Source organism: Tachypleus tridentatus, chromosome 3 (assembly GCF_004210375.1).
Source record: "Tachypleus tridentatus isolate NWPU-2018 chromosome 3, ASM421037v1, whole genome shotgun sequence".
NCBI lineage: Eukaryota > Metazoa > Arthropoda > Merostomata > Xiphosura > Limulidae > Tachypleus > Tachypleus tridentatus.
This window is the reverse complement of record NC_134827.1, coordinates 90,336,986-90,362,946: the sequence shown is the minus strand read 5'-3', so window position 1 is coordinate 90,362,946 and position 25,961 is coordinate 90,336,986. Positions and strand designations below refer to the sequence as shown.

General features: G+C 34.7%; 1 protein-coding gene across 10 annotated transcripts in view; it reads left to right on the top strand.

The window, feature by feature from the left end:
* The window catches only part of LOC143247452 (ankyrin repeat and IBR domain-containing protein 1-like), a 200,604-nt gene that overhangs the window by 152,057 nt on the left and 22,586 nt on the right, over positions 1-25,961 (top strand). For all 10 annotated transcript variants that reach the window (XM_076495583.1, XM_076495584.1, XM_076495590.1 and 7 more), the window contains 2 exons: positions 11,593-11,767; positions 24,279-24,392. In XM_076495583.1, coding sequence (XP_076351698.1) covers positions 11,593-11,767; positions 24,279-24,392 — 289 coding nt within the window. The remainder of the gene's footprint in view (positions 1-11,592; positions 11,768-24,278; positions 24,393-25,961) is intronic.

Below are 25,961 nucleotides of genomic sequence, written 5' to 3'. Positions count from 1 at the left end.
TGGCTGGTTTCATTTTGCCCATTGTCCATTCCTAGAAAGAATCCTGAAATCACACTTCCTTTCTTTTTTTTGGAGCCACTCACATAGGCTGACTTGTCAAGGCCTCTAAATCTTTCTTCATATCAATCCATTATCAAATTCACCTTGGTATACTGTTCAATACTCACTTCAGTCATGCCCAGTCTTCCCATTCATGTTTACTATATTTAGAGAATCTACTCACCATGTTCCATGCCTCTACTATTCCAACTGTATGGAAAGTTCTGTTTCTTTTAGGGACTTGGGCTTCTCTAGAATCTCTCATTTTATTTTACCACTCATACGTCTGTAACTCCTGTAATGAAACATGCATAACTAATGAAATATCTACAAGTCTTCTTAGATACTTCTTTCTCTCTTTATCGTAAAGGATCTCATGTGGTGGTCAAACTAGTTGAACACTACCATTGGTGTTCCACTTTGTTTCCCACAAGTGACTTCCATCTTTTCATTGGCACATTTCTCACTGAGTGTAGAACATCCACAAACATTACCCTCCATAATCCACCAGGACATTATACAAGACTGACAACACCTACACACACACACACACACACACTAACCTGAAGAAGAAAGGTGGAAGACTTTTGTAACATCGTCCCCTACACTTGTGTCTCCACAATAGGCAGTTGCTGTCCATTCTACAAAGTTTCAACATTACCCTCATTTCAAGACCATAGACCTCAGAAGAGATTTCTTATGTTTATATTAGTTAAACACTGCAGAAGCTGTATTATTGAAGTTGTACAAACTAAATAGGATAGTTATAGTTTAACATTATGAGGTGCTTAAGCATGAAGTGCTCCTTTATCTCTGTCCTGGTGCCTTGGGGGAAAGGAGTGAATCCTCAAAGTGCTGAGGATGCTGGATCTACCAATGGACTGATGGTGTTGGTGGATGCCATTGTTGATGCAGCTCCTAGAATGTTTGGAAAAACAATCTGTAGCTTTCCTGTTAGTCCTGACATGGCCAGGTGGTTAGGGTGCTCGACTCTCAATCTAAGGGTGACAGGTTTGAATTCTCATCTCACCAAACATGCTCACCATTTCAGCCATGGGAGCATTGTAACATGACAGTCAATCCCACTATTCCTTTGGTAAAAGAGTATCCCAAAAGTTAGCAGTAGGTGGTGATGACTGAATGTCTTCCCTTTCGTTTTTCACTGCTGAAGTAGGGATGGCTAGATATCCCTTATGTAGTTTTGCATGAAATTCAAAACAAACAAACTTTCTTTCTTAGATAATTTTATTTTGGATTGCAGTTTTGGGAAGGTCCAGTGAGGATGAGAGATGTGGTAGTTTGCTGAAGTTGGAGATGCAGTATGGCCTTTGTTCTTATTAAGAAAATACCCTCTAACATAACACTAACTCTTCTCCTGGCATTCAGATTTCACTTTGGTTTTAGACATGGACTTCTTTCATGGTTTACCATCCAGAAGCATTGGATTATGGTCAGATCTGAAAGAATCCTCTTTTATTAGCTGCAGTGGATGGTTAGAGGAAAGTGGTATTTCAGGATATGTCTCAGAGACTTCAACAAACTACTTGTTGTCTCTGTTGTAACACAGATGCCTAACACATCATTCATTGGCTGTGCAGAGATAAAGAAGAGGCACAAGTGTTTCATCTGGTTAGAAACTGAAACATCAGAAAAATAAATTAAGAAGTTTGGCATCACAGATTCCTTCCATTGTTGTGCAGAGATTCAGGACTGGTACCTGCTGAAACAATAAAAAAAACAGGTTTTGACTGGCTTGGTAAAAACTAGTTTAAGAATTTGATCTTAATAAAATTCAGGATTGAAAATGTGGGTCTAAAGAACTTTGATTGGTTGTAATTTTTAAAAAGCTTAGATTCAAGTTTTAATGGTCCATTTGAAAATATATTCTAACCTAAAATTTTACTTACAAGTAGAGTATGAAAAACAACAAAAATAAACTTTGATCATCAAGTGCCACACCTGCAGGTGTACATGTGCTCATGTTTAATCTACTTGTAGGACAAAATCCCTAATACCTGTAGACAGATAAATTGATGCATGTTTTATGTTTGACCTATATTTTTAGCTGCATTCTCCAAGGTTGCCACAACTATAACAGTGGTTCAGAGCTATTTTGAAACCCTGACACATATTTTCCATTATCATTTGATTGTTACATAAAACCCCAGTGTAGTAGTATGTAATGGAGGGAAAACTGCATGGACCCACACAAAAATAGGTTGAATGGCATGTAGGAGATAAATAACGGAATTTTTCCAACCACAGAAATTCAATAATGTTAACATCTCATCTCCATTTTGAATATCTTCAGTTACAAGATTAGCAAAGATGAAAGCCAACTACAAAGCCACACCATGAAGGTATTACTTCTTGCTTTTGGCAATACATGCACAGTTTATGTTTTTGCTCATTATTATTGCAGTTGAACTAGAATAATATTAATAAAATATTTAAAAAACTATTTACTTTTGAAATATTTTAATATGATCAAACATATTAAAACATAATCAAACAACTACTGGGTACACTAAGTTTACATTTGTTATGCTACTCATCACTATTTGTGAATTTATGGCCATTGGAGATGTACCTATCAAGGTTACTCCTCATGCAACTTTGAATTCTTCCAGAGGAATTATAGTTGAGAGGGATTTATGGAACATTCCCAAATCAGATTTCCTCATTTGTTTCTCCAGCCAAGCTGTTTCTGTGGTGCACAGAATTTCCACTCGCAGAGTTGGAATTATGATGCCTATTAATGTTCTGATATTGGCATTTATATCACCACATCCTCCTGCCATAGTCAAAACAGATTACCTGAACTGTAAGGATATTCCATACCCTCTTAGATGTTTCCAGTGTCAGTGGTTCGGTCACTCAAAGACATAATGACATGGTTCTTTAACATGTGCTTGTTGTGGTACCAAAGACCACAACACCTACAAGTGTGAACTGGAACAACCACACTGTATTAACTGTTGTGTTTCACACCCCTCTTACTCTATTTCATGCCGTAAGTGGGTGGAGGAGAAAGAGATGCAATGCTTGAAGACTACAAACAATATCTCCTACACACAGGCTTGAAAGTTATTGTTCCCCACACCATATCAGACATATTCTGCTGTACTCCATTCAGTTGCCAGTGTGATTGCAAACAGATTTTTCCATGCTTCAAGCAGAGTTCTTTGCAAAACATAGGAAGAGTCTTTTGCCCTTCATAGTTAAAAAAGTTGGCAAATCTACATCTACTTCCATCTCTGTCCCTACCACTCCTTCCAGTGACTGCCTGGATCCATTTCCTTTGGCTTTGGGTGTTTCCTCAAGTCCATCCTCTTCTGCAGCTTTGAAATGGAAAATGATTATTCGTTCATGTCCTAAGTTGCTGGAATCTTTGTCCACAGACATAGACCTGCCTACTTGACTCATGGCAGGATCCATGAGGTCAATAGATCTCCTTCCAATAAAGAAAAAAACATGGTCAAAAACAGAAGGGCTCCCTACTCCATTCTCCTCTACATAAATAAAAATAGCCACTTTGATAAACTGGAATTGTTAGAGTTTTTGTTTTAATATAGATGACATTAAGGATTTGATTGATTCTTACCATCCTGTGTCTTTCCTCTTACAGGAAACATTTCTGAAACCTGCCAGTTGAATCACCCTTTAGCAGTTTTCTTTGTGCACAAATGACAGACTGTGTGATGGATGAGTGCATGGAAGGGTGGCACTACTGTTTGATCAGCATGTTCTCCCTGTCTTTGCTTTGGAGGAGATAGCTATCTGTGCTTCCTTGGGTCGTACCATCACTATTTGTTCTCTATACCAGACTCCTGAGAGACCTATGGTCAGTCAGACCTTGATGCTCTCAATGAGCAGTTACCATCTCCCTTTTTAATCCTGAGGGATTTTGATTAACATAATCTGCTTTTGGGTGGTGCTGATTTTAATTGGTGGAGTTGTTCCATTGAGCATATGCTCTCAGATCACAACCTTTCTCTCTTTAATACTGGTTCTTATACTTATTTTCGTGCATCTAGTCAGTTTTTTACTGCTATTGATCTATCTGTCTGCTCCCATTCACTTTTTGCTTACATTTCATTGAGGGTTGTTAGTAACCCACGGGGCAGCGATAATTTTCCTGTCATTTTGAGAGAGACTGGTAATGGTCAGTGCCACCTGATCCACATGCCTTGGCACTTGTTTGCTGCTCTTTTGGAACTTGATCCTACCATTATATTTAAGCCATCAGCAAATGACTGCATGGAAGCAGTAACTGACTGCATTGTCCATGCAGCTGCTCAAAGTATTCCTGAAACCTCAACATGTTTTCCATAGCATTATCATCCATGGTGGAATCCTAATTACCACATGGCACAGAAGTTTCAAAGACAGACTTGAAATAACTTTCATAGGTATCCCACACTTTTAAATCATATTGCTTTTCAGGGGCCCATGCACATGCTTGGCAGGTCAGATGTCAAAGTCAAAAGGAATCTTTGATTAAACACACATCAAGCATCTCTTGTACCAACAGTTCCAAAGTCATATGGGATAAGATTCGAAAGGTCAGTGGACAGTATACTTCTGTCCCCTTTCAATCTTGCTCTTTGATGGGTATGAAGTTGCTGATGCTCAAAGCATCACTGATACTCTTGGTGAAAGCTTTTTTCATGCATCTTACACTTCTGCTTCATCCCTCACCTTCTTATCCATCAAGACATGGTGAGAATGATCACCTATTTCCTTTTGGCTGATTATTTCTATGAATGTAATTGCCCCTTTACACTGGTAGAACTCGAGTTTGCTCTTCATCGGACTTGCAGTACATCAGTTGGATCTGATGATATTCACTGATAGATGCTGTGCCATCTCTTTTTTTCTGCCTCTCTTGCTATTCTTCTGGTTATTTTTAACTGGATCTGGCAGGAGTATGTCTTTCCTGATGCTTGATGCCTTTCTGTTATCCTCCCTTTTCCTAAGCCTGGAAAGGATCCCAAAATTCCTTCAAACTACAATCCATTTGCTTTGATGAGCTGCCTCTGCAAGATCTTAAAGAGAATGGCTAACGCATGTTGTGTTTAGTTCCTTGAATCAAACAACCCCTCTCATTCATCCAGTGTGAGTTTTGACAACAATACTTCACTGTGCATTCCCTTGATTTGACTTAAACATCAGTTAGGAAGCCTTTTTCAAGCAAGAACATTTTGTTTCTGAATTTGTTTACCTTGAGAAAGCTTATGATACTATGTGAAGGTATGGCATCCTGAGAGATTTCCACTCATATTGGTTGTGTGGCCATTTGCCTATTTTTATTAAACATCTTTTAATGGACCAGCAATTCTAAGTCTACATGGGTTTGACATTTTCTCATTCTTTCCCACAGGAACTTGGAGTTCCTCAGGGCTGTGTCTTGAGTGTCACACTTTTGTTATAAAGGGTAATGCCATCAGTAGACAACTCCCCCTTAAAGTTGCAAATGGGCTCTATGTCAACAACTTTCACATCTCGTGTCAGTCATTGAATATGAGTTTTATTGAACAGCAGCTACAGACTGCCCTCAGTTGTTTACAGAAGTGGACCACAGCAAACATTATCTTTTATCATTCTAAAACTGTTTGCATGCACTTCTGTAACCAGTGGAGTATTTACCCTGATCCCATACTCCATCCTTTGAGAATTTGTGCTTCCTGTGGTCTCTGAGGCAAAGTCTTGAAGATGTTGGACCCTGTTCATCATCAGGGGCTTCAGCTCTGCACAGGGGCCTTCCACACTTCTTCAGTCCAAAGATTGTACACTGAGTCTTATGTACCTCCTCTACACCTGTGCCATTTGTAAGTCTGCTGTATGCTTCAAAACTTCTATCCTTACCACAGCATCCCACCTGGGGTTGTGTTTTCCTTCCTCAGTGAGAGCCTTGCTTTTTCAAAATAGATGGTCTACCACAGTTACTTTTGCCCTTCATATCCAGGTGCAGTTGGATGAATTGGGCCTGTCCTTGGATAACATTTCTGTATCCACTGGTCAGCCCTTTCCACCATGGCTTATTACCATCTGCAAATGTAACTTATCTTTGAGTCATCTGAAGAAGGTTGATAATCCCAATTGGAAGTGTCACCTTCTATTTGTTCTCAGGTTTGAAATCAGGTGACTCTGTAGGCTCTGCCATGGTTTGTTGTGATTCAGTGGTCACACACAGAATCTCTTCTACAGTTTGTGTTCACTTGCCAAATTGTATACCATTTCTCTTGCCCTGGATCACGTAGAAACTAGGCAGTACACAAAGTATACAATTTATACTGACCCACTTAGCTCTATACTGGCCCTTGAATTGCTTCACATTAGTTCTCACTCTCTTCTCATCAGTATTCAGAATCAACTGGCCCATTTCTCTTTATTATCTACTTCTATCTCGTTTTCTGGATACCAGCCCACATCAGTATTCATGGAAACAAGCTCACTGACATTGCAGCTAAGTCTGTCTGCTCTGGTGCTACCACCACCATGTCATCCTATACATGTACTACAGTCCTGTATTTAAGACTCAGCTCCATGCCAGTTAGCTGTAAGCTTGGAGTGAGCAATGTGATAACAAGCTTTTCTAGATCAAACCTTCTATTGCTCTTTGGCAGTCTTGCTTTGTACTAAGAAATACCAACCAATTAACCAACCATTAATTTTCAACCAAGTGGTCATTCTAGCTGTTGATCTGGCATTTAATCCCAGCCATGCAATTCTTTGGGTACTTCTTCATCTAGCTTGTGTGTCTGCCAGTGATTTTCTTATCCACTTCATAGAGTCTTATTGACATTGTAGCAGTAGTAAATGGGCCATACATCATATTTATAGTAACATTAAAAAAAGGAAGCAACCAGAATCCCTAAAAACGAAAATTGTGTTAACACTAAGAGAGAAAATGTGAAAAGTAACCTTTATTAGTCCTCTCTCACACCCAATAAGCTAAAACAAAAAACAATTATAAATATAAATAACCTCTAGAAAGGTAATGTAAAACAAAACTCTTAAGTTACACTGGAAATTTCTTAACTTGTTCACTACTCAGTCATTGAATTATACTGACCATCTAACCTCAAAGGGACCATCAGAGTTTCCATATTATAACTTTTTACATGTTTTATGTCTCTTCACAAAATTTGTTAAGCCTTAATTAACATGATAAACTTTCTTTATACAGAATTTTTAATAAGTATTTTTATTGAAAATGTGTCCATGAGTATACTGAGTTAGAGTGTTGCCTACTCCAAGTATGGTGAGATTTTCATGTTAAAATTAGAAATACATTTGTTCATCAGAACATTAATATTTTCAAATTTAGTTTACACAGTCTCTAAAATCTTCTAAAAAAATTTTTTTAACAAAAAACTTTATATTTTATTGTTAAATTTCTATACCCCTACTCTGTAAGGGAGCCAGTCAATTTGACTTATCTTGTAGCTACCATAAAACTTTATAAAGGTTGAAAAATATTCAAGAAATTGAGTGATACTATTTTATCTTCTGTAATATTTACCATGAAGTTTCAAAGTACTTTGGGCCCGACATGGCCTGATGGTTAAGGTACTTGACTCGTAATCTGAGGACCATGGGTTCTAATCCCCATCACACCAAACATGCTCACCCTTTCAACCATGGGGCATTATAAAGTGACAGTCAATTTCACTATTTGTTGGTAAAAAAAATAACCCAAAAGTTGGTGATGACTTGCTGCCTTCCCTCTATCTAGTCTTACACTGCAAAATTAGGGACAGCTAGTGCAGATAGCCTTCATGTAGCTTTGCACAAAATTCAAAACAAACCAAACAGAAGTACTTCCCCTTGGGGTTTCTGGTTCTAAACATTTCAGTTCTATTTTCTATGTTTATTTTACTGTTAGCAGCTGAAGTAGAAACCTGCCAGTCATAGAATATTGAATTGCCACTCTTAACTCTTAGCCTGTTTACATGATACCATAATATTGCACAGCTAGTAGCACCTAACCTCATGCAGGACAATGACCAGAAGTTTCACACAGAGTTCGTCATAATCCAAACTTCAAGGACACAGTTGGAGGAAAGTTATTAGCATGATTATAGTACAGTGATGGCAACAAGACTTGCTTGTAGTAAGAATAGTAGAACAAAAGATTTGTTGTATGGTTCTGTACAAAGTCTGGGCCAATCCATTGAATTTACTAAATATTTTAATGCTAGTTATCCTCCCAGGGTGGTCAGAATTTGTGGTATAGGTGTATAAATGTGTATGTCTTGTTACTATTTACTCATGAATACTTAATTTTTAGTTATTTTCCTTAAAACATGACACAATAAATTAATACAATGATTTCTAGTACTTATAATGTTACTAAGTTGGTTTGTATTCTCTCATTTGGAGTGAATAACCAATTATTTTTTGTAAATTTCAATGATGCAAGTTATAAAACCAAAAAAGTACCAAATTTATATACTGATATGTATAAAACAACTCTTAACTTATCTGGCTTTCTAACCAAAATAAATATTTCTGTTCATGACAACCACTTTCTCCACAGACTTCAAAATTTTCAGTCAAATAGAAATTTCCCTTTAAGCCAATAACAAATACCTGACAGATTTACATGATTTGGAATATGCTCTTTTTATTCAGAGATTCTTATTTTATATTCTAACTTGCAAATGTCTGAAGTTTAATTTTTAATTCATTAACTAAGTAATAAGACATGCAGTATGACACACAGAAATATATATTTGGCATCAAATTAAAATATTAACACATATATAACATTAAAATTTGAATTATAAGCTACCTTATGATTACATTTTTATTGGCCTACAGTGAAACATTTCCTCTAAAATGTATGCAAAGTAAAGTATGAATATATTATGGTGTGATATAGAATTTTGAACTACATGATATATTATTCAAAAAGGAATAAATACAAGCAGTTAAAAATCTATACTGGTTGCAACAATGAATCATATGATTTTAAATATTTGTATGGATATTATTTTAGAGGAGGTGGTGTTTCAGAAATAATTTTGTGTTGTGCTTAAACTAGTTTGGGAAAGGCTTTCAATTGGTGAGAAAATATATATATGCATTATACACCTCCCTCTTCTTGTGGATTTGTTATATCTGGATTATTGACATTTTAGTCACTCTTGTTGTCATTACTGATTTAAGCACATGTTAAGTTATGTGGAGAACTTTGATTCTTCTCATGATACTTATTACCTCTTTTTTTTCTCCTTAAAGCTTGTCATCATGTTTTATTGAATTTCAGAAAGTTTAACATGAGAAATAACTATTTGCATAAATGAATTTATAGATGTTTTTAGAAAAAAAATCCTTCATGAACACTAATTCCTATTCAATTTTCTTAACTACTGAGTTTTATAGAATGTAGAACACTAGAATACAGTTCTTTAATCATTCATCTTACTCATTGTGAATGACAACAATATTAAATATGCACTATTTAATTAATGTTAATCTGGTACTTTTACTGATTATGAAGCTTTGTATGTAAGTTAAGCTGCTCATGCTATAAAAATAAGAATTAAACAATAGTACTTGACTGATGTTAGTTGCAAATAAAAAAAAACTTGTTCATACTAAATGTTAGGTCTATAACTTAACCTTCATTTCTCTTCTAGCATAAGTCTGTTGAAAAGACTTTAATTATATGTTTAAATCCAGAGTTGCAAAATCTTAATTAAAATTAACAATCTTTCCTCTGTTTTATCTGCCTCATGGCAGTCATGTATACAAGTGAAGTATCTTCAGAAAAAAAAATTCATTTAAGCTGTTAACGTTTTCTTTATTTTTCTGTATTTTGTACAGCATTTGTCAGCTACATAACTTTATCAATGTTTTGATTACGTGTGCATTTTTTTTTTCTCTGTGCTTTGTTCTATTTTCACACTGAACAGGATTTTTAGACAGTTGATATGAGTCTTACTTGGACAGCTTGATTTCTGCACTGTGATTTTACATATTTTACTGGATGATATAAATAACATTGGTACAACTGCCTTCTGTTAATCCTTCAGCTATGTCCTATTTGTTTTATTCTTTGTATGTTTTATTTTATGTTCTGTGTTATTACATTTCAGTGTACTAAGTATAGTATGATGTGACATAAGACTGTTCTGTTTAGCTGTAAAAGGTGTTTCTAACCTTTCTTACCACTGCCTTCATCTCCTTACCTCTTTTGTGGCAAAATTAGCTATTATTTTCTGAGATTTTGTCACCTAATTGACTTGCGTAATCATCATTAGGTACATAAAGGATCTTAAATAGTTGCTGCCTAAGCAGAATGAGTTGCTGTTTGCTGGAAATTTGACACACAATTAACTTTAGTGGTCATCATTAGTGTATGTGGATGGCCTTGGATGGTTATTGTCTCATATCAAGTGTTACGATAGCCTTTCACTGTAGATATTACAAAGGTACCAAACCAATTAGGTAATAAATGTTTATTCTTTACAAGTTTAGGAATATTTTGAGTTTTGGTAGGAACACAATGTGCTCTGAGAGATTAGTGCCTTTAGAAAACACAAATTTTACATTTTATATAATGCACATACACGCACATATATACAAATTTTGTGCTTTTTCAGAATGATCATCATTCATTTTTTCTTAAAAACGTTATAATTTTTACAATGACGTAAATAGACATAGTAGGATTTGTACTTTTAATGACTTTTGTCTAAATGAGGATTTCTGTATATTTGACTTGTACTTCAGCATTAAACTTCATTTATTGTTATGTTCTTTTCTCTAAATTACTTTTAAATATTAAATTTTACACAAATGTCAAATAATATTAGTAGTGTTTATATCTTATGTCTTCAATTGATATGTCATTTATAATTTTGAGTACAATATAAAAGTTTGTTGTTTTTGTTTTTTCATTTACTGCAAACATGACTTGAATTTACTCCTGCACTGTAATGGAAAATTCATTTTTGTTTGTTATTTTGTTCCATGAAATACATAGAACTATAATTTTAGACAATATCTTATTGTCAGGATGGAACTTGTTGTATGCTATTCTAAATTTTTGGAATTAGGTAGTGCACTGTTCTCTAGTATTTTAATTATGTCATCTGATATTGTGCTTGGTGTTGATACAGGCTTTTTAAAGTGAAAATGTCAAATTTAGGGACAGATTTTCACTTATAACCTCACATTTTCTGTCCTAAGATCTGTCTAACATATTTTTTCTTGTTTTTGTTTAATAAACAAACTTTTCACAACTTCCAGTTAGCTAGCAGTGCATGATAATTTATTACTGAGACATTCCTAGGGAGCTCTAAAATGTGATTTCAAATTTGATTTTTATTAATTATTCACCTTGTGTTGCATGAAAATAGAAGTTAAGCATGATGGTTGTTGTATTCCCTTTCTGTTTTCTGTACATTTTAATTACATCAGATCACAAGATTGCATTTTATCATATCTGTTAGTTACATCCCTAAAATTAAAGTTACTTAATACAATTGTTTTCTTATGTCTCTTTTTGTATGTCTCTAATGATGGTGATGTTTCCAGGAACAAATATCACAAGCTATCATGGCATCACTGTGTGATATGGATCCCAAAAATCCATGGGTGAAGGATGTACAAGGACGGCATTCGAACTTGTCGGCTATTTATGACTGGCCTGACTGTGATAGTGATGACAGTGAGGCATATACTCATAATGCATTGGCTGTCAGTATTTTAGGTAAGATTAATAGAAACAGGGAATGGTACATTTATTATTTTTATATTTCATTTGCCTTTAAATGTTGTAGTGGATTAAGTTTTAAATCTAATGAAAAATAAATTATGCATTTATGTGTCTACAGTTGGGCATATATGCTCTTTTATACTTTCTCAATGTTATTGTAGACAGTAATATGTTTAAACTGTAACAAGTAAGTTACAAGGCCAAAGTACAGGAGATTCTAAAGGATATGTACTACTTGATAATAAAATGAATACATACAACAAGTGAGAACTTGAAAAATAACACAATAAGACATCAGTTATTTGAATTTACAGCTTACTGCTGTTTATAAGTAAATATTTGTTACAGCCAGCTGTTATTTTAACATAAAAATTCATGGCTGATTGAAATGGAAAAATACTTCTGCAAGAGAGAAAGATGACCAAAGTAATTTTGTTGATATACTGTTATTCAAATCACAGTTCTAGATTGTCTATTCAAGTAATCATTCTTATAACACTTCCAGGAAAATAACTCCTAGCTTGCATCAACTTGTATGTAAGCATGTGAATATAATTCACACCCAATTGGAGAAGCAATACAGAAGCTTGACCAGATGAAAATAAGATTTGCTGAATTATAACTGTTGTATGTAATTATTTTTAGAACAAATCGTTGAAAAGGTTTAAGATGTTTTTAAAATATATACAGTCATGTGAAAGAGATAGGACACCCTATGAAAGCCTGTGTATTTTTGTAACATTTTTGGATATATAGATATTTAATCTCAATTTTAACAATACTGAGAGATTATAGTTTGCCCTACTTCTCAATGCAGAATTCTGTCAGCTGTAAGATGTTTGAGGGGTTTCTTGCGTGTACAGCCCATTTCAAGTCATCCAACAGCATCTCAATGGGATTAAGATTTGGGCTTTGACTCGGCCATTCCAGGACTCTCCATTTCTAAGTTTTCAGCCAGTCCTTGGTGGATTTACTGGTATGTTTTGGGTCATTGTCATGTTGCAGAGTCCACTTCCACTTCAGCTTTAATTTTCTTACAGATGGACTCGCATGTTCCTTAAGCACCCTCTGATACACAGTAGAATTCATGGTGGATTCTATGATTGTGAACTGTCCAGGTCCTGCTGCAGCAAAACAGCCCCAAACCATGACACTTCCACCTCCGTGCTTCACAGTTGGTATGAGGTTCTTTTCCTGGAATGCTGTATTTGGTTTATGCCAAACATGTCTTCTGTTCTGGTGACCAAATAATTCAATTTTGGACTTATCTGTCCAAAGAACATTATTCCAGAAGTCCTGGTCTTTGTCTACATTCTCTCTGGCAAACTTCAGTCTAGCCTTGATGTTTCTCTTAGAGAGCAAAGGTCTCCTTTTTGCACACCTCCCATGCAAGTTAAACTTGTGCAGTCTCTTTCTGATTGTAGAGGCATGCATTTTCACATCAACAGTAGCCAGATCCTGCTGTAGTTCCCATTATGATATGTTAGGATGTTTGGAGACCTCTTTTAGCATCTTGCGGTCTACTCTCGGGGTAAACTTGCTTGGACAATCAGACCTGGGAATGTTGGCAGTTGTTTCAAAAGCCAACTTGTTGACTATTTGTCGGATAGTGGAATGGCTGATTTAAAAATCTTTTGAGATCTTTTTAAATCTCTTACTTTCTGAAGGCCTCAGACAGCTCTTTTTCTTTTATCATGGTGCTCACTCTCACTTCAACAGTCAGGAGCACACTAGACTAAATGTCTGAGGTTTAAATAGGGCAAGCTTCATTCAAAATGCTGAGTAATGATCTTTTAATCATGTGCACCTGGTGTGATACACCTATGTGTGAGTTGAGCCATTTTAAGTGGGAATAAATGTGGGGGTGTCCTAACATTTTTCATCAGTTAGAGTATGCATTTTTGTATAATTACATTTACAGAAGATCTTGAAAAGTCTTTTCTTCACTTTTAATTGTTTAGTTATATTCCTATAATCTCTCAGTATTGTTAAAATTGAGATTAAATATATATATATATCCAAAAATGTTACAAAAATACACAGGCTTTCATAGGGTGTCCTAACTTTTTCACATGACTGTATACACATTAGTAAAGATACTATAAAATGGTTGAACCTGACAAGTTCCAATATGATCACTCATCTCTATACACAAAATGCTATTTTCCAGTAGAATTCATGCTAATCTGCCACCAGCTTTGTGAAAATTTCCAACTAAATTTCTTATGAAACGTGAATTTGCACTATTGCACGATGTATTCAAATAAGAGCCTAGCATATCTTTTACAAATGTGCCCTCTACCTTCACATCTGAAAGTTTTCATTCTTTTCCATAGTATAGTTGTGCAAAGACTTGTTTATTGATGTTGAAACTTGTTGAAATATTTTATATAAACAACATTACTTTGTTTTTTACCTTTAAGTGTGAATTTACAGTTTTATGTGAATTCTTTCTCTGCTTAAGTGAGTACAAGTATCAGTAACAATTATTAAGAACCTAGGAAATTCTTTGCCTGATGAAAACTTAACACCTGTTGTTCAAAATGTGGTGGAATTCATGTTGCCATGAGGAGAATCCTTATTTCATCCCTGCCATACAATTCCCTTCACAAGGTTTTTAATTTGAAGTTGATGTGGATGAAATGATTTTTTCAACTTGATGCTTTTGACTAAAGTACTTCCTTTCTTTCTCAAGGGCATGTTTAATCCTTTTTATGTTTTTTTATGAACTTATTACCCAGGTATTTGCCTTTTTTTTTTTACTCAGACCCTCTCAAAGTGGATTCCTGCACATGGCAAGGAAACCTTTCATAGAAGATTCTGTATTTGTACTTTACCTCCTATGGGATCTGAACATCCACCCATGTGTTTGCCATGTGGCAAACTGTGAAGGGGAGGAGAAGATGCTGGTGGTTGAGTTGCATCTGGGGCACTGCTTAAATTCCTGTAAATGGATGGCCTTGTGGTAGTTCCTCCAGGGTCAGTTGGCTGGACCTTTTGGGTTAGGGTCAACTGAGTACCTGTGTTGTACATTCTCAGTGGATGTTATGGACATTGTGTTTGATACTGGTATTTTGGTATAGTGCTACTCCTGTCCTGCTTCCAGTGACTGCCCAAGTCCATTTCCTTTAGCTTCAAGATGCAGAATGAACATTTTTTCTCTGGAATCTACTTTTACTGAGAAACATCTGCCCTCTCGCACCAGGACAGAATCTGTGGAGGTTGACAGACTTCCCTCTTGTAAAGAAAAATGATATAGTTGTAAACAGAATGGTTCTTCACCCAGTTTTCCTCCACTTAAATAAAAATGGCAACTTTGATATAATAGAAATTTCAAGAATTTTTTTCTAATTTAGATTACATTAAGGCTTTGATTGATTTCTATCATCCTATGTTTGTTTCTCCGTACAGGAATCATTCAAGTAACCTAACAATACTTTCACCTTTTGGCTGTTTTCCTTACACAAGAATGACTGTTTGTGTGATGGATGAGTTAATAAAGAATTGGCACTGATGGTTGACCAGTATGTACCTACTTGATACACCCTTGGAGGCCATACTTTTGTATATCTAGTCAGTTTTGTACTGTTATTGATTTGTCTATCTGTTCCCCTTCACTTTTTTTTCATTTTTCTTGGAGGATTGATAGTGACCCATAGGACAGTGATCATTTTCAGGGAGATTGGCTTTAATCAGTACTAACTGACCCCTGTGCCAAAGTGGAAGTTGGACTGGGCCAGCTAACTTTCTTTTATATCTCTCTTAGAACTCAATCATGCTGCCATAAATCTTCTGTTTATTAATGGCTGCATGGAGGCAGTAACTTATTGAATCATTCAAGCAACTATTCATTCTATACCAAATACCTTGATACCTTTCTAATGGTATCCTTTTCCATAATGGTCTCCAGTTTGCCAGCAAGCATGAAAGACACAGAAATGGACCTGAGATACCTTTTGCTAGTAACCTGCTTTTTTCAATTGCATAACTTTACAGCAGGCTCATGCTCATGCTAAACAGTTCAGAATTCAAAGGCAAGAGGAATCTTGGATTAAGTTAACAACTAGGATCTCTTCTACCACCAGTTCTAAAGTCATATGGGACAAAATTCAGAAGTTTAATGGGAAGTATTGTTCTCATCTCCACCTTGCTCTCCAATGAACAGGAAGTTTCAGATCTACAGAGCATAACCAATACTCTTAAAAAGAGCTTTGCTTGTTGTTCTAGTACCTGTGTTTCTTCTCCCACCTTCTTGGACATCCTCTCTTTCTCTAAGACTATAATTCCCCCTTACCATGGTGAAACTGAAGTTTGCTCTTCTTTGGTCTAACAGTACATCAGCTAGACCTCATGATGCTTACTATGAAATGCTGTGCCAGCTTTCTCCTACCTCTCTAGCTATTATTCTGATTGTTTTTAACCAGATCGGGTAGGAGAACGTATGTCCTAATGCTTGGTACAAGACTATTGTCGTACTTTTCTTAACCTAGGAATGATTAAAAAATTCCTTCTAATTATTGTTCAGTTGCTTTGACTAGCTATCTTTATAAAATCTAAGAGAGGATGATTAATGCTTGTCTTGTTTAGCTCCTTGAATTAAACATCATCATCTCACCTACCCAGTATGATTTGCATCAGCCAGTCATTGCTGTGGCCCACTTGATTTGACTTGATGATGAGTGAAGCATTCCTCAAGAGAGAACATATTGTTTGTCTTTTTTTGTCTTAAGAATGCTTATAACACAACCTGGAGGCATAAAGTTCTGTGGGACTTTTATTGATATGGGTTGCAAGGCCATTGCCAATTTTTATTTTTTACTAGACAGGAATTTTTCAGGGACTGTGTCTTGAATGTCTCAGTTTTCAATATCAAGATCAATGCCATTACTCGCTAACTTCTTCCTACTGTTGCAAGTGGCTTCTGTAGTAACAACTTCCACATTTTTAGTCACTCATCAGATATGATGTTTATTGAATATCTGTTTCAAATTGCCCTCTGTCACTTGTTGAAGTGGACCACAGCAAATGGTTTTACCTTTCATTTCTCCAAAACCATTTGCATGCACTTTTGCCACCAGTGAGATTTATATCCCAATCACAAATCCATTTCAATGGTTTTCTTTGACTGTAAGCTTACTTTAAAGTCTCACATCAATTATCTACATGTCAAGTATACAAGGGCACTGAACATTCTCCCTACCACCTCTTGGGGAGTGGATTTATGTTCTATGCTCAATTCAAGCTGGACTATGGGACTCTTGTATGTGGTTCTGCCAGGACCTCTATCTTGAAGATATTGAACCCTGTTTGCCATCTGGGGCTTCGGCTATACACAGGGCTTTCCATATTTTTCTAGTCAAAAATTTGTACACACAGACCCATGACCCTCTATACCTCCTTCATTTGCAACTTTCTCTGTAGCATGCTACCAAGCTTTGATCTTTGCCACAGCATCCCACCTGGGGTTGTGTCTTCCTTTCTCAGCGCGCTATGATAAAGAAGATAACTGTGTTCCAATAAACATCATATGTTTGAATAAAAAGTTAAACTTCTCTGACAAATATCTTACTAATGACATTTGCCATGTAAAAAATATGTATATTAAGTAAAGTTCTTGTTAGCTTGCAGCACAAAATGTAGCCTAGAGTTTAGACTATGGAAGTTTGACTTACTGGCTACAAAGAGAAACATTAATAAAAAACATAGTTACTAAAACAACAGAAACATACAATGCTTTTCAAAAGTATTCACCCCCTATCAAAAAGGACACATTCTGATATGGTGCATTACCTACTCTCACATAAAAAGCTATACTTGTTCAATGCTGCCCTCTATATGCAAATACAAAATTTAATAAGAATGCAAGCTACTCCCATGATGCATGTGACTTTCTCTGCTCATTGCTACCAAACTATCAATTTTCGTTTGGCAATACTTGTGTTCAGAGGGGTTTTGTACCCTTCATGCAATTTTAATCATTTATTTCCAAAGTGGGATTTCTTCAATAATTCTTATTTTTCGCACTGAAGAAGTATTTTACTTTAACTTCATTTCACAGTCTTTCTTTTTTTTTTCTTACTGCAGTAAATTCTGAGGTTCATGTTACCACTTCTAGTATCATACTTCCTACTACCATCATTTCACAAGCTGCAGGTAGAGGAGAGCCATCATTGGATTTATCTGCAGTTATCTGCTATGATATTGATTATTATATGGATTAACTTCCTTCCCCTGAACTTGCCTCATTAATCCTTCTGACAAGCCAAACCTGTCAGGACCAGTGAAAATTTGATACCATTTTACACAACCAGATTTTACTGTGTTTTTCCCTACTCTTCCTGCAGAATTGTCCTACTTTGTTACACAATAATATTCTTCCTTTCCATATTTAAATTTCCTACCCTTCCCACAGGGTGGTTTATCAGTTTTTATACACTGCCCTTTGGTCTCCTCTGTTTTTTGTCAGGTGGCCAGACCATTCACTTGTCACTTGCATGGTCATAGGTTGTGCTTTTCTCATTACATAGATGACTAGCTACTGTTAATTTGTTTCAAACAGGCATCTACTCATCACATCCAACACCTTCTCATGAAAGTAACTCAAGTTACTAGTTAATCAAGTTAGAAAACTTATTCCTGTGTCCTTCACAATATTCTGTCCATCTGGGTGTTTTTCAACATCCATTTTAATTGAATCCATTGTTCTCCTCTTTGACTTTGTTGAGTAGAGCTTTCAATTCTCCACACACATAAACTTTCCCCATATAAGAGATCCTTTGACAGTGTTCATTACTCTCCTTCTAATGCTGGTTGACAACCTACATTGGTGGTTAGATAACACTCACACATCAGTGGGTATCCCATTTTCTCATCAGCATTTACTTATTTTCATGGATGCATCTCTAGAGATGGATGAGGATGGGTTGATCAAAAGTAAGCTCCAAGGTATTGGGCTGCAGCTGAGAGGACTTATAATATCAACATGTTGAAGCTTCTCACTGTACATTGTGCTTTGGTTCATTTTCTTTAACTAACCATAGATTATCTAGTAATAATAAATTCCAACAATTCTACGATGGTTGCTTATCCCAGTCATGTGAAGGTGGCATCCATTCTCAGTACTTCTGTATTCAAATGTTTGGATCTTCTTTTTTGAGTCCACACACTCAGTATTTATGTCATTGCATGTCATGTTCTGTGTGCTTTCAATCTTGTTGTGGATCAGCTTTTCTGTCTATACAAAGTATATACAACTGAATGGTCTCTTGATCCTTTTATTTTCCATTCACTTTGCCTTTAGTAGGATACTCCTAATATCTGTACTTTTGGTATGCTTCTCAACCACATAATGCCTCTGTTTTGGTCTCTGATCCCTCATCCTCTTGTTCTGACTGTCCATGCTTTTGGCCAGAATTGGATCAACAAATACCTATATGTCCATCCTCATATTAGACTTTTTCAGTGGGTTATTTCAGTCATCCTTGCTACTCTGTTTCAAGTTTTTCTGATTGTTCCTTACTGGCTGGCACAGACATTGTTTCTATGGCTTCTTCAGCTCCAACTTACTCTTCATTACTTGTTTTCTTTGTCAACTTTGATGACCAGTACTTCATTGAGTCTTTCCTGTACTTTGTCTTCATGCATGATTTCATCCAGCACCTGACAAGGAGATCCACCTTGTTCTGACGGGTAGCTTCTTTTCTGGCTCATTCTATTCAGCCTGTCTCCACAGAAGTTCATGAACATAAATGTGTCATTTCTGTCATTGATCTCTGGGTTGAGAATTTTCCCCTGTTCAACCCAGTGTTCCTCGTATTACAAATTTCCTCACTTTGCTTTTTAGTCAGGGGTCTTTTGTCTCTGCAATCTCAGGTTCTCAGGCAGTTTTTTCCCCACCTTTTATTTTTCTCAATACCATGAGGTGTTTTTCTCTCACACTCTTTCACTGTTAACACATTTCTTCCATATTCATTGTCCACCATAGCAGACTGTCCTTCCAAATTAGAATGTTCATGAGATACTTCACTGCCTCACTTTTTCTCTGTTCAAACCACTCTCCACATGTTCCTTGTTTCACTTTACTCCTGAGACATATTTTCTTCTCCTCTTAATCTGTGGGTGTCAATAGACTGATTTATTTGCCATTGATGCTTCACATACTCTTTATCATAATTGCATATTTCCTTAATCTGAATCATTCTTTCTTCCCTAGAACTTTGGTAGCTCATGAAAGTAACTCCTTCCTTCCTTCCATTTCCCACCTTTATCCTCATCCCAATGTCAACAGATTTCTGTGTCATTTATATGCTCTTTACTGTTATATTGCCCACACAGCTTCCTTCTGTGGTGCCTATTTCCACCTCTTTATTCCTTGGTGACTGTTCTCTGTTTGTGGTCTTTCTCCTTCACCCTCATCAGATGGGTTTGGCTTTTAATTTAATTGGTTTATTCTTCTTTATAATATTCCTCTAGTTCTTTGTTCATGGTGTCTTCTTATCAAATTTGGCACCTTACCTTTTCATTGGTATCTCATTTTATCACCCCTTGAAGAAAATTTTTCAATCAGGCATGCAGACTACTACTAATACATTTATCTTTCACTATTTGCAAAAGATCATGTTTCTTTCTGTTCAGGATTTCATCTTCTGCCTATAGCCATTCTTCAGACTTTAGTGAGACTCTGACTAAGTTATTTGTTATTGTTCTTTATATCTTTTCAGGGAGCCTTTTTTCCTTTTTTTTTATTATTACTCATTATTTGGATCCCTCTCTGTGATGAGTGGTGCCTGACTAGGTATTCTTTAACTTATCAGTTCCACACTCTAAAACTATGTCAACTTATATATATTCTCATGGCCATGTAGTGCACACCACAGAGATGAGGTAGTTCACGAGATTTCTTGTAGGTTTATCATCATGATGGAATTGCTTACTAATTATGTCTGTCCCAGACCAAACTCGCCCATGGGACTACATTCGTAAAGCAGAAGAGGATAAATGCCCATTTGTGATATGTCTTGTATTGAATAAATCATTATGGTCTGCTTTTAAAAATAGGATTTTGTGGTTACCCATTGCACTATCTCAGGTGTTGTTGTCCCTCTACACTCTTACCAAATTTTTTATTCTATTGAAGTTTGAGTCCTTACCACTTTCCAGTTACAAGCCACTGGGGTGGTGGACCATGGAAGCATTCTCCTGAATGGACTAATGAAATATAATCAAAATATAAATGTGATTATAAAACCATTCATTTGAGAGTAGGGTAGTGGTGTAGGTGAGGTGATAGCCTCCAATATGAAACAATTAAATAAATATCGTTCATGGGTCTGGGGTTTCTTGGTTCTCTCCATCCTCATGAACTTGATGGGAAGATGGTATGATCCTCTTTTCTACCTCCAGTTGGATGTCAGTACCTGATGGCATGGTTTTGGATTGTAGTTGACTTATAAACAGTATGATCCTCATCCTACCCTCTCCATAGATGTTGGTTTCCAGCAGCATTGGGATTTGAACATAGTTGACTAACTAGTATACACCTATGTCATGTCCTTTTAATTTTACCCACTTTTCTATTTTCTGGGATATAGTTGCATAAATATGTATGTGTATATATATTATATGGTTCAGATCACTATCCAACATTAATTCTCTTCCACTTGGATGTGTTCCTCTGTTTTCCCATATATGCAGCATCTTTCTGTGACAGGCAGAGAAGATACATGGCTCAAACGTTATGCAGTCCCTCACAGCAGGTCTTAGAATTTCTTTTAGGGAGTGTCCTTCAGATGTTTTCAAATATTTTTTTTTCCTTCCCTCGCACTGATCTGTTCAGTGTGGGATTTTAACTATTTATGTAGGGAAGGTAGTGTACCATAGGGAAGTTGTAATTTTTCTGCACTGAAAATATATTTTCGATGAGTACTTGCCTCCAATCACACTTTCCACCTTTCCTCCCCATTAAAAACTGGTGCTTCCATCTGCTGCTAAAACTCAAAGTGATAGTTCAATAGTATTGAATAGCGGGAGTCACATACATCATGAAGGTAAGTTGAACTTTTATTGGTGGATGGTTGACACATGAGTTGCATGAAATTCATTTGAATCAACTGCTTGCAATGGAGGTGAGATAAAAGGCTTGTAGCATGCATTGATTTGCATATTAGAGGACAATACTAAATGAGAATAGCTGTTTACTGTGATCAGAAATACATTTTCAGTATAAGATAAATTGTAACTTATGATGAAATAAAACTTTTCAATATAAAAATGCACATGGCATTACAGGTTGCTTTGATTTTGCTCCTGTCTGGATTATTTTTTAAGACATTAGGCTAAAAGAAATTTATTTAAATAGTTTGCTCAGATAAAAAAGTTGTTATAGAAACTTTTTTTCAGTTATAAATGCTGTCTGTATGAGCATAAACATACAGACAAATATTACGACTTGTTGCAACTCCCAAATTATTATATATTAGATAGGCCTATACAATAAAGTGATAAATTGTTCCCCCAGGGCTTGAAAAGGGTGAAAAGAAAATTTCTAGTGAGATACAAATAAATTTTTATAATAAATAAAAGACATAGTCCAAATGGCTACTTGCAATAATCATGTTTGTGCTTGAAATAATAAAAAATATTTGTATCTCCGATGTCTACCAGTAGTTTGAGCGTGGTACTTCTCCATACTGGGTACGTTACGTCATCAGTGCTTGTCAGCCAATCAGTGCTCGCGTAGATGGGTATTTCTCGTTTTCTAAGTGGCATAGAAACACCAATGCGATCGTTCACAAGATGGAAAAAAAGAGGCCTCGTTCATCAGATTGTCTTGTTTCTGGCAAATCTTAAAGGACTAAAACTGTGAAAGGGCTCTGTCTACAGTATTATGCTCAGTCATTTGAAATAGTTGGCATCTCTGATAACTTCATGATTTTCCACTGAAGTATTGAGTTGTTGGTGTAGCTTTAGTGAAGAAAGCAGAATTATATGTCTTTGGCTTCAAGTTCTCTTCATTTATTAATATTAAATTTACACACATATAGAATATGAAAAGGCTTAGTTCTTCTTTTGCCACAGAATACTTCATGTTATTAAAGAAAATTACCTTTCTTTTTTAATTTGTTTAAGAATTTCATGTAAATAGTACAAAATTCAACATGCTTATTTTCATTCTCTTACTAATTCTCATAAATAGTGAATTGGTGGATTTCATTCATACATTGCTGTGCATACTTAATTTGACATGTACAGACTGTTTCTGTAAGATACTATTTAAAACTGTTAGAAGACTTGAATGTGATTAAGTTTAGTTGATAAATGTGTTGTGTGGAGAAACATTGCACCTAATTTTGTTAATCCAGAATCATATTGTTTTAATAAACCTGTATGAATTACAAATTTTTAATATATCTGTGTATAACATTAATGTGCAGAATTATATATATGTATGTGTATATGTATAACATTAGTACTCTTAGACAGTTAACCTGGGTAATTCAAAAGTAAGTGTGAGAACTTGTAATACCAGAAATTGAGTTTCAGTACCTGTGTTGAGCAGAGCACAAAGAGCCCATTGTACAGCTTTCTAATTAACGACAAACAAAACCTTAATGCAGTCAGATTCCAAATAAATTAGTTGTTGTGGTAGTTTTCAATGATTCATTGTTGTTTTGTAATCTAAATGTTCATTGGTATTATCAATGCATTTTAGAAGTTTTGAAAAGAAAATATTAAAGAACATTAACAAACTTTGCACCTGTTATAATGCAGAACTACTCTTAGTCAACAATGATATTTTGTAATTTTTGATGTGCAAGAAATATAAAAAGTTAAATGTCTTGCTAACTGTGAACTGTAAATAATAAGAGAGTTCAAAATAAAGAGTAAGAAAATATTTTATCTTTATGGGTAGGGAAGGTAGATATGCACTGTAACATAATGGAATATTAACATTTTATTTTTATGCAAGTTATTTGTTACAATATAAAAGATATTTTGATGTTTTGTGAAGTAAATATTAATTCCATATCTTTGCAATAACTTATGTTTAATAAATAAACAGTATTTTGTAGTGGTAGCTAGTTGAGAAAACTTCTGATATGCTTTAAATTTAAGTGGTGTTTTTGTGAAATATACTTCACAAATTTTGTATGTATTATTTATGGCTTCTTGTAAGATTAATTATATAATCAGTAGTTTATATTTCACCTGTTTTTTGTAGTTATTTTGTAAGATAAGCTTTGTATTATTCATGTGTTTGTATTTCTTTAAATAAATTTAACCTATGTTTATCATTCAATTTTAATATCAATTATGTACTTCAGCTCTATAATTGTAATGATTTTTATAGATTTTACTGTACAGCAAAGTTTTAGCTTATCAGAAAAGGAAAACTTAAATCTTTGATCAATCTTAAAATAAGATACCCATAGTTTAAAAATGTTTGCATATTATAGATATTGATAACAAATATTATATATCAACCTATTTTAATGTTTTGATATAGGGGTCTGTGCTCGAAAGGGTTGTCAAAAGGCTCGGGCTCGTAACCCAAGAACTGGTACACTCCATGAATATTGCTCATTACAGTGTCAACAAAATTGTACAGAAGGAGTAGAAGGTAATAGGTTTTATAATATCAGTTAATGTCTTGTGAAGTATTTATGGAGCAAAAAGGTTTTGTGTTTTTTTTGTTGATAAAGTAGAAGGTAATAGGTTTTATAATATCAGTTAATGTTTTGTGAAGTATTTATGGAGCAAGAAGGTTTTGTGTTTTTTTTTTTGGGTTTTTTCATTTCTTGGACAGTTATTTTTAATATCTGTTGTATAACCAAATGCTAAGTTTTGATTATATATAAATATCTTTTTGCTTATCCATGAAATACATTGTTTATATTTATCAAAAACTTAACTGAATAAACATTATTAGTCTTATGAACAAAATTTCCTTGAGGTTACACATTACTGAAGTAAAGCAATTCAAAAATAATAACAGAATCAAGAACTGAGACGAAATGAGCATAGTGAGGTCAGAAAAATGAAAAGAAAGAATAAAGAAATATTGACAATGTATTGAGTTAGGCATGCTAAACCTTCTTAAAGAAACAACTGAATGGCATACTTTATTAACTAGTTAAAAATAAAAGTGACTGTTGTGGAAATAAGTTTTATGTTATCAAAACATTTAAGGCAATTTGATTAAAAGAGCACTTTGTTAACATGCTTTTTGCATGTAAATTAATACTGGTGTCTGAGTACACTTTTTTGAAAACAGTTAAATTTTTGTTTTATAAGTTTAGCAGCAATAATAGTAAGTAAATAAAGTTTGATTGTGCTGTATGTTTACTTTTTGTTAATTTATTTATTTTTGTAGTTTTATGAAACTAACAAATACCATATCTATGAAGTTTAATTCTAATAAGTACCTTAACAATTAGAAATCTGCTGAAAATTCCAAATTGTATCTTAAACAGTGACAAAAACGACCAATGTTATATATCTATTAATTTCACAAAATAGCAAAAATATAGCTCAATTACATATTTGCTATTTTACTCTTAAATTAAAGTACTTATTTTGTTGTTGTTGTTGTTTCATTTTTGCCAAAGCTACTGTAACAATAGCCAGCATTATTCACGTGACAGAATAGTGAACTAATTATCAAAGCTGAAGAAGTGAGTAATTCAGATTATCACATCATGTTATAATTAGTTGCATTTTAGTACATTAATCAAGGAGAAACAGTAATAATAATAATAAAATCATAATGTATTTTAAAGCTTAAATTATTTCTACATTCATCATTTGTTTTCTTGTATTACTGTTTTAGAATAGACTTTTAATTAATTTTTTTATACCAGCATATCATACAAACTTAATAAATATTTATGTATGAAAATTATACAAATGATTACATTTTAATGATTCACTTCTTGTGGCATCTATAATTCAACAGAACAAATTGATAACATTTCAGCTCTACTCAATTCTTAAACAAAGAAATTGTCTCAAAATAAACACGATTCCAACACACTTTGTTTTCCAATTGTTAGTATCTGAACACTAAGTCAACATCATAATAACTAGCTGTCTCAGAAATCAGACTGATACTGAATTTTTCTCTTTCTAATCCTGATTATCAGAAACTGGTTCACTCGGATGCCCTGGACACTAAAGTTTATAAAGCTAC